The 10,042-nt window shown below is 55.9% G+C and overlaps 1 protein-coding gene and 1 pseudogene across 1 annotated transcript; both read left to right on the plus strand.

The window, feature by feature from the left end:
* Window positions 1-462: 462 nt before the first annotated feature.
* Window positions 463-9,540, plus strand: RFLNB (refilin B). Its single transcript, XM_003131818.5, has 3 exons — window positions 463-791; window positions 3,531-3,640; window positions 6,085-9,540. Exons 1-3 carry the CDS (start codon window positions 573-575, stop codon window positions 6,413-6,415), a joined length of 660 nt encoding a protein of 219 aa, XP_003131866.1. The 5' UTR covers window positions 463-572; the 3' UTR covers window positions 6,416-9,540.
* LOC146398300 (uncharacterized) lies at window positions 4,168-5,211 on the plus strand (annotated as a pseudogene).
* Window positions 9,541-10,042: the final 502 nt, after the last annotated feature.

Raw genomic sequence — 10,042 nt, forward strand, 5'->3', positions numbered from 1 at the left:
GCAGAAATGAGAGCCAGAAACCGACTGAGAGGCCGGCTGGCTGAGCCAAGAGGCGGCTGGAACCAAACGAGACTCATTAACTATTAATAATTTCCAGTTGTTTGCTCTCTGGGTTCGGCCGGCCCCCCGGGCCTCTGCGGGCCGGGGCTCTCCTCTGGCTGCCCCCCGACGCCAGGGCTCGGGGTGTTAGCGCCCGCTGGGCCGGGGTAGGGGGGACAAGGCGTCCTCGAGGCCCAGTGTGAGCGGGGCCGCGTGTCCGCTTGCGGCGGGGCTGCGGGCTGGGCAGAGCAAGGGTTCGGCCCGGGGACCCCCTCGCCGGGGATCCGCCGCTCCGGGCAGGCTGAGCTGCTGGCGGCGCACAGCGGGAGCGCAGCGGCCCCTGGCGCCGGGCCTGGGGGCTCTGCCACTGCGGGCGGGCGGGTCGGACCCGCGGGCGGCCGGGGCGGGGCCGGGGGCGGGGCCAGGAGCCCCGCGGGCTGCAGACCCGGACGGCGCGCGGGCTGCGGGCTGCGGGCAGCGGGCAGGGAGGGCGGCCGGCGGGCAGCGGCCCCGGCCCCGCCGCGCGCACCGCCATGGTGGGCCGGCTGAGTCTGCAGGATGTGCCGGAGCTCGTGGACACGAAGAAGAAGGGCGACGGCGTCCTGGACAGTCCGGACTCGGGGCTGCCCCCCAGCCCCAGCCCCAGCCACTGGGCGCTCGCGGCGGCGGGGGGCGGCGGCGGCGCCGGGGGGGAGCGCGCGCCCGCCCCCGGGGCGCTGGAGCCCGACGCGGCGACAACCCCCGCGGCCCCGGTGAGTGGCCCCGCCTGGGCCCCTTCCTCCGATCCTTTCCATTCCCCGGCGCCCGGGCCCCGGAGACCCCCTGGCCGTCCTGTCGGCCCGCCCGGGACGCGCTGTCGGCGCCGCCACCCGCCGTCGGGACGGCATGGCCAGCGCCGGGAGCCCGGGGAGGGAGCGCGGCGAGAGCCTGGCCAGCTGGAGCCGGTGGCTGGAAAATTGTCATCGCCTGGGAGGCGCGGGAGCCCCGAGAGACTCAAGCCGCTGCCTCTCCCTTCGGGGTGGTGGCCTCCGGGGCTGCCAGGCTGCGGCTGGGCCGCATTACTGATTTGGCGGGGCTGGAGGGGTCCTGGGACCCAGAGAGAGAACTCCAGGCACCCCCGGCCTTTGACCCCGCCCTGGTGGCTCCAGCGGGCCTGCCCCCTCCTGGCCCGTCTCGGGAAGGGGGTGTGCTCGGCCTCCCCGATTCGGAGAGCGAAGGGAGCCTGCCTTGGGAAACTTTCAGTGGTCTTGGAGAGGCCCCTCTTGTCCTGTCACCTAACCCTTGTCTGGCACATGATGGGTGGGAGGCCTTTAGGTGGGTGGAAACGTTAAAAAATGAATCCTTTTATTTTAAAATTGTTATTTAAAGAAAAAAACAAACACAGGTCCCTTTTACCTTCGGAATTGCTCAGGTGGCGTTGTTTATTGCTTTTGCCTGGCGCTCAGAGGAGGCCACATCCTGCCTACAGTCAAGCTCAAAGTGGGGCTCGGAGCCTGCCCCCTCCCCCTCGAGGAGGGGTATTTACAGCCGGCTCCCCTGGAGGAAGGAGTCAGTGGCGCTGCCGCTCCTTAGGGACCCACCTACTTTGATGGTGTGTGGAATTCTTGACCACTGATCCTGTCTCTAGGGGGACAGCAGTGCCTTCTCTCATGTCCATTAGAAGGCAGCACTTGCTTCACCTTGGCCTTCAGAGCCTTGGCCCTCTGGCCCTTTCTAGCCTCATCTTCCACATCCGCTGACCACAGGCAGATACACGCTCGGGGGGGCCTCTGCTGCTGCTCCCACCACCTGGCCGTGCCTTTCCCCTCCCAGGCCACCCCCTTCTCCCTCTCCCAACACCCAGCTGGCTTTTTCACCTGTCCACCCCCTGCTGGCCTTTCAGTGGCAGACCTGTCACCTTCTCTGGGAAGTCTTCTTCCTCGATGCTGCCCAGAGCCAGGCCAGAGGCCATGGCTTCGCCCCTTGCCCTGGTGACACCTTGTTGTGTCCGTGGTCATTCCTGCTGCCTGCCCCACCCCCAGCCCGCACTGGAGGAAGGTCTCTGCTCAGGGGGTGTCTATTGGGTGGGCAGCGGTGAGAGAGGAGAGAAGCCAGGGGCAAAAGAAGCCACACAGAATGCCTGTGTGGATAGCTGGCAGGCTGTTCTGTGAGTGCTGGGAGTCACCCACCTCCTCTTGGTGGCCGTGTCATCCTGCAGCCCCCAGGGCTGCCAGGAAGATGCCCGTCCACCCCAGGTTAGGGGAGGGGTGTGGCAGCCAGAGAGCTGGGAGCAGAGCAGGGCCCACTGTCACTGCTATAGTTTTTCTAAAGCTCTGCTGCAGCCGTGCCCACACCTTTCCCTCTCCCCCCACTGCCCTGAGTTCAAGCCCAGTGGGGACTTGCTCCCCTTTCCCCTCGAGGGTGCTGAGGTTGGTACCCTGAGGACCCCTGCCTCTCTCTCTCTGATCTACCTGGTCCCTTCTGGCTTTTGCATGTCCGCCCTGTGGCCCCTCCTGACACCTTGTCCTGGTCACATAAGCGTCTTAGAGGCAACCTTCCAGAAATGCCTGCTTCCTGGAAGACATGGAGGCGGGGCTGCCACCACCACACCTTGGCCCAAGTGTAGGTCCTTCTCTCAAATCAGCAAAGAAAGCGACAGCTCCCAGGAACCCAAAGAGCTGCCTGCTTAACACAGCAGCCCTGATTCCAGTCGGATGGGGCAAAAAACTCGCACCTGTGTGGAGGATGGGCCCCCTTGCTCCGGCTGCTTGGTGAAGCAGAAAGCCCGATGCTCTGACCCTGTTGGAAGGTGGTGCACGGCTGGGATGCTGTGCTCTGATTCTTTGAGTTTTCTGGATAGTGGAGGGTGACATAGAGAACTTTCTGGCGTTCGTCTTACCCGAGGGTTTGCAGACTGCTCCATCTGGGCTGAGCGTTGCTGTCCGCCCCAGAGGGAGGGGATGTGGGGGGAGTTGGACTGAGTCTTCAGGGTAGAAAAATCCCGGGTGGCATTTCTTTTTGTTTGTTTTGGCCTTTGCTGAAGCATTGCTGAGACAATGACAGGGTCGGGGGGCGCCTAATTGAAGGCTCTGATAGCCAGGCCCCGGCTCCAGGCCCCGTGACACCGCCTCTCTGCGGGATGATGTGGTGGCCTCGGGGTCTGGCTACGGTCATGACCCTGAGCTCGAATTTCTTTCCTCTTTTCATCCTTCCAAAAAACCCCATCAATGGCAGGGGACACGCCTGGGTGTGCAGGTAAGGTCACAGGGGATAGGATGTGACTGCCGAGGGCAGGGCACACAGCACATGTCTGATACACCTGGGATTTGAACAGGCCTCTCAGCACCCTGTGCAGGGCCCTTCCCAGGCGTGGGTCAGCCCCTCTCTAGCATCTCCCCCGGGCAGGTAAGGAGGGAGACGCAAATCAGGTGGAGGCGAGAGCCAGGACCTTCTGTGGGGACGGCCTCAGGGGGCCTGTGCTCTAACTCAGGGTGCATTTTCCGTCCTCGCAGGCTCCGGCTTCCCTCCCCAACCCCCTGGCCTCCGGCTGCTCGCCCAGGTTATGCCCACTGTCCTTTGGCGAAGGAGTGGAGTTTGACCCCTTACCACCGATGGAAGTAAGGTAAGTGTGGTGGGCCCTGATTCCATTTTCTATTTATTTTCATGTTGTGTTCCAGTCATATATGCCTGTTGTTAAAAAAAATAGTCAGTTACAAAATTATGCCAAAGACTGTTAAAGTTTGGTGGGTGCTCCTGGGATGCTTTTTCTGTATTCTAACCATTTGGATACGGGTACACTTATTTATTTATTTATTTTTTTATTTATTTATTTTTTTCATTTTGTGCTTCTTTTTTTTTTTATTTAAAAAAAAAAAAAAATAAGGAGGACTTCCCCTTGTGGCTCAGTGGGTTGAGAACCTGACGAGTATTCATGAGGATGCAGGTTCGATCCCTGGCCTCACTCAGTGGGTTAAGAATCTGGTGTTGCCTTGAGCTGGGGTGTAGGTCACAGACTCGGCTCGGATCCCGTTTTGCTGTGGCTGTGGTGTAAGCCAGCAGCTGCAGCTCTGATTCCACCCCTAGCTTGGGAACGTCCATATGCTTCGGGTGTGGCCCTTAAAAAAAAAAAAAAAAAGATACAACGAGATCATGCCATACATTAAGTCCTGCATCTTGCCCCTTGCCCTTCATCTCTGATGGCCATGGGTATTTAACACTTTGCGATAAAGTCATTCCTCCCTCCCGAAGTCGCTTCCCACATCTCCGCACCCCCACCCCACCCCACCGTACCTTCCAGGTGCTGTGACCTTGTCTCAGGTGCTGATTTCACTGGGCAAGAACCATTCTTCCTTAGGGAATTGATCTCATCCAGGACCCTGTGGGGGCAGAGATCCATTCAGGGGCTCCGTTAAAGATAGGTCTTTCTAGAGAGAGGAATTTTACTTTTGGTAGCTGGTGGTTTTATAGCTGGAGTTTCCGTTGCCTGAACACAAAGGGCCCTTTGACACAGGACAAAGGAGGCTCCCCGCTCTGGAGGTGAGCAGTTCGGCCTTTTATTCCCAAGACGCTTGTATTTTGAACAAAATGGGGACGTGACTTCATGACATTTGCCTCCACCGGCCTCTTAACCTATTTGCGCAGGAGAATAGATGTTTCCATCTGACTCGTTTTGAAGAGAGGGCTGACCCTTTCTCCCTGACCAGGGGGTCGGGGTTGGTGGGGGGTCGGGGCTGGGCAGTGCTGTTCCATGTGTGAGGATTGTACAGGGTTTAGTTTCTATGAAGATGCAATAATTAGGAAGTGAAATGAATTCATGCTTTGCTTCCAAAAAAAAAACAATGCAGGCGTTCCCTTGTGCTGCAGCAGGTTAGGGATCTGGGGACTGCAGCGGCTGCTATGTTGCTGCTATGCCGAGGGTTCAATCCCTGGCCTGGGAACATCCTCATGCCAAGGGCATGGCCAAAAAAAATTAACTCCCAAATTGCCCAAGAAAGACTTTTATGTATTTTTTTTCACCTTTGTTTCTTTTTTTGTTATAGTCGACTGACAGTGTTGTGCCCATTTCTGCTGTTCAGCATAATGATGCTGTCGTGCATATACATGCATTCTTTTTCTCATGCCATCTTCCATCACGTTCTGTCCCAAGCGAGTGAATATAGTTCCCTGAGCTGTACAGCAGGACCTCATTGCTTATCGGTTCTAAATACAATAGTTCGCAGCTTCTAACCCCAACCTCCCCGTCCATCCCGCTCCCTCCCCCGGCCCCCTTGGCAACCACACGTCTCCAAGAAGGACTTTTTAAAACATAAGAAAGTAGCCGCTGAGGAATGTGGGTGTTCATTCATTTTATGGAAATCGAGCCTGTAATTGGCTTTGATAGATAAGGTCAGGTCTCGGGGTCCCCGGGTTTGAGGGGTCTCCAAACTGAAGGCCAGGGTGGACAGGGTACAAGTATTTGGCATCACCGGGCATTCGGAACCAGCACTCAGGAGGCCCGGGTTCCCTCATTCTCTCATTAAAGGGCTGATGGTTCACATCTGGGGACGGAGAAACCTCACGCCGGTGGACCGTCCGCCTGGTTGTGGAATACTTACCGCCCACCGCGTTGCTGTGTGTTCACACCCTCTGCAGGGAGACGGGGCGCTTGTTTCAGGAAGGGGCAACTCAGGTTTGGGGCTCAGTTACTTGGCGAAGGTCTCAAAGCTTAAGTGCGTGGCGCCGACTCCCTGGGCTGCCGCCTGCCCTGAGGAGCCGTGAGTGAGTTTCGGGGAAGCCTGGGCTCCTGCAGGTCTGCATGTGCGTCCCGGCCCCCCAGCTCCCTCACACCCTGACCGTGACCTCTGCGCCTGATTTCTCTTCCCAGGATTCTGGGGTAGATTAAGCGAGACCCTGGAAGTAAAGTGCTTAGGACAGCTGCCCCCCCCCACCCAACACAGGGAGCACGTCCTGAACCCTGTGTGGCTTCTCCCTGGAGTCACCGCATCCCAAGGGTCAAGGTCACAGGGGGGACCCCTCTGCCCCCAGCTCAGAGGAGCGGCTTCATGCTGCCTTGTGTCTCCCGCCCAGGTACACGTCCTCGGTCAAGTACGACTCCGAGCGGCACTTCATTGACGACGTCCACCTGCCGCTGGGCCTGGCCGTGGCCTCCTGCAGCCAGACCATTACCTGCATCCCCAGGTGCACATGGCGCAACTACAAGGCCGAGGTGCACTTCGAGCCCCGGCACAAGCCCAGCCGGTTCCTCAGCACCACCATCGTCTACCCCAAGTACCCCAAAACCGTCTACACCACCACCCTGGATTACAACTGCCGCAAGACCCTGAGGAGGTTCCTGTCCAGCGTGGAGCTGGAAGCCGCGGAGTTCGCGGGCGGCGACTACCTGTCGGATGAGAGCTGACTGGGGCAGGCTGGGGGCTGGACCGGCCGTCCCGTCCTGGTCGGCTTGGGCCAGGCTGCCCTTGCTGGTCATGCCAGCCCCGGGAGCGTCTGACCCAGAGATTCGTCTAAGCCCAGAAGAAAAAACATCACAGTATCTTCCAATGAGAAAGAGATTTTGGTTTTTACCTTTTTTTTTTTTTTTTTTCCCTTCAAATTTTGTTATTTTTGTTTGTTTGTTTCGGTCGCCCCGTGGCATATGGAGTTCCCGGGCCAGGGATCAGATCTGAGCCGCAGTTGTGACCTACACTGCAGCTGGGGCAACGCCAGATCCTTAACCCACTCTGCCGGGCTGGGGGGTCAAATCTGCATCCCAGTGCTCGGAAGCAGCACCGATCCTGTTGCGCCACAGCGGGAGCTCTCGCATTGTTTTTCGAAGGGGTGTGTTTCCTCGTCTGCTGCTGCATAGCTTCCCCAGAGTCCCAATTTCACGAGGAAGTAAAAGGATAGCTAGAGCCAAAGGAAAAGGGCCCCGATTTGAAATACGGAGGTGGGGGAGCCCTTCCGTTGGTCAGTTTGTCTGAGGAAGAGCGTGGAACAAAATCTCTGAGATGGAAAAAGTGAATTTGAAGAAATTTCAGCCCCGGGTGTCCTCACTGCTGCGAGAGTGGTGCTAATTCAGTGAGCTGTGACACCCATATGGGTTCAATCTGCAGAGAATTGAGTTCCATTCTGTTTCTTTTCTTTTTCTTTTTTATTTCCATTTGGATTTCCTGTTAACCGAAACGCTTGGAATTCTCTAAATCTTTTTTGCGATATCAAAAAACCCCAAACCATAATATATGAAGGCTTTCTAAAAAAAAAAAGGAAAAAAAGAAAAAAGAAAAGGTTCCCCCTGACCTCACAGCTACACAGGGATCAGGTCAACTGATGGCCGGGTTTGAGGGTGGTGGCCTGGTTCCAGTTCCTTCCTCGGGTGGGTCCCAAGCACAGGCCCTGGCGAAGCGCCTTGAACCCTTGGCATCTGGTAATGTCTCCACAGGCTTGTGTAACTCTCCTGATATGTATTTTGGGGTTTCCAAATTCTTTCCTATTTTTTTTCATGAGGCGAAACAGAGCCGCGGGCCCCCTGGCCAGAAAGGGCCTATTTTGAAAAACTGCTTAGGGAAAACCACATGCTGGGGGGGACCCCACCAGGGGGTGTCCCTCACGGTGGGAGCCGCTGGCCACACCCCGGGACTGGACACCCTCTGGGAGGAGGCGGCTGTAGGTGTTGCTGGTGATCTGGTTCATCGAGGTGGGTGTCCTTCCAGCGCCCTTGGGCCAGCGCTGCCGAGGAATTCTGCTGGCGCCTGAGGTCTAAGGACCTCTGCCCCCCGCCCCCAGCCCAGGTGATGCAATGGTGCATTCAGCAGAGGGAGTGTCGCACATCGAACCCCGAAGCCTGGGCGCCGTGGTGTCTGTGCGCGGCTCGGCGTTGGGGTTTGTGTAAGTGTTGGTGTTGGCTGGGTCCAGAAGCGAGTCTGTGAATCCTGCAGAAGCCGGGATGCAGGCTGGGCCCGGCCTTCAGCCTCCTGCCTGCCCCACCTCCCCCGGCCCGTTCTTCCTCCTGCCCATCCCCGTGGGTTTTGAGTAAAGCCAAGTGGCGGGTGGCTTTTGCTCCTCTGGTGTTGGAAAGAACAGGCCGTGGCTGTTCCCTTTGAATCCATCCACATTGTGACAAGGGCTTGGGGCTCGCCGAGTCCCGGAAGCTCCGACATACGCTGTGTCTCTGGGCTTCTGCTGACGGCTCCCATCGGTCCTGCAGGCAGACTTGATAGCTCGGTGGGTACCCTGGAGCCACGGCAGGCGGGAACTTTTGTTCTGAGGAGACCAGGTGTGATGGTGACACCTGTCGTTTAGCGTCATCAGAGGCCTGCGGGCCAAGTCGTCTGCTGTCCTCTTCAGATTTAATAGTGTTCAGTCCGTCCTGCACCTGCTCAGAAGCATCCCTTCAGTGGATCCTGCAAGCGGCTCCGTGGTCCCGTTTGTTAGGGTGAAGCTCAACAGGGACCCCTCGAGGGGGCACCCCAGGACCCCAGAGTCGCCTGTCATCATGAAGAGCAGCAGACGCCTCCTGTGTTAAGAAAAGAAAATTGCACAGGCATTATTGATGAATGTGGACTTTTCTGATTTCATCATCTTGTCATTTAAGATGAATGGTAAATGTAATATTTATGGTAAGAGATAGAGTTCCCTGGTGGCTCAGTGGGTTAAGGACTGAGTCACTGCAGTCACAGCTGTGGCTTGGGTTCAGTCTCTGGCCTGGAAACTTCTAAATGCTGCGGGTGAGGCCCCAAACAAAACAAAACTATGGTAAGAGAATTCTCAAGGTTTTGCTTTGGCTTGCGGGGGGGGCACTGGATGAGCTCAGAGCAGTGTTGTGAGTGGCACGGCCCCCGGAGACGAGGGTGGGAGAACATGGCCTTGGAGCACAGCCCACTGGAGATGCACAGATGAGATTTTTGGATATGAAATGTATCAGTAAAGTAAGTCGTGAGCGATTGCAGGTGTGTCATGTGAATGGAAGAGCAGATTTCGTTAAGTTATTCACTAGGGACTTGACTGTAGTTCGTTCCAATCCTTTTTCTCCAAATCTGCTTTGCTGAAAGTGGCAGGAAAGGGTGTGTGTGAAGACATAAAGGGACAGGGCAGGTGGATGGAGTGACGTCCATCAGTGGTGGAGTCGTGTTGGTTTGCAAGGTAGAAGCAGTGATTTTTTTTTTAAAGACCCCACCAATTAAATACAAACATTCCTAAGCGTGTCCGGGAACTACCGTTTACTTATGAATTAAAAAGTCTTTTTTCTCAGACTCTTAAATTATGTCATTTATGTAATAAGGATGATTTGTATTTTCAGAGAAAATTCTCTTTTGAAATCACAGATCTTTTAAAAAGAATCAGTATTCCATTCGATACTTGTCCTGTTTCTAACCTTAGGAATAGTATTTGATGAAAATGACTTTTTAAATTTATCTTTGGCAACTGTCCCCCTCCATTTTGCTTTATGACTTCTTCATTTAATAATAAATTATCTTTTAAAAAAACTTGGAGATGCCTCCCTTTTTAAAAATAAAACCATTGTCTGGTGAAGAAAAATGAGAAAAACACCTGCTCTTCTTGAGAAATTTTAAGATAATTATGTATTAATAGTACTTCTGGGAGTTTCTGCTATGGCTCAGTGGGTTAAGGATCTGGCTGCAGGATCATGGGTCTCTACAGAGGCTTGGGTTCAATTGCCCCGGCCTGGCTCAAGGATCTGGCGTTGCCACAGCTGTGGTGTAGTTTGCAGCTGTGGCTGGGATTCGTTCCCTGGCTGGAGGACTTCCATTTGCCCTGGGCACGGTCAACAACAACCAAAAAAATAGCACTTCTGACGGGTGTATGCATTCTCCCGGGGGTATGAGATTGTCCAAGGGATTCCTGGGCACGGGTAGCTTTAAGGGTTTTGTTCCCAGATCCGATGGGTACTCTTTCGTAAAACCCATCTGCCCTGAGATGCACCTGTGAGCAGCCCTGTCAGGCCAGCCCCCTCCCACCTCCCCTTTCAAATGGCCTTCTTCCCACTTTGCAGAAGAGATGCAGGTCTGAGCCCCAGCGAATTGCTGTG

Source organism: Sus scrofa, chromosome 12, assembly GCF_054392235.1.
Source record: "Sus scrofa isolate SSC_HxYL_T2T_F1_AM1 chromosome 12, Sscrofa_HxYL_maternal_Yorkshire_Landrace_v2.0, whole genome shotgun sequence".
NCBI classification, from domain to species: Eukaryota; Metazoa; Chordata; class Mammalia; order Artiodactyla; family Suidae; genus Sus; species Sus scrofa.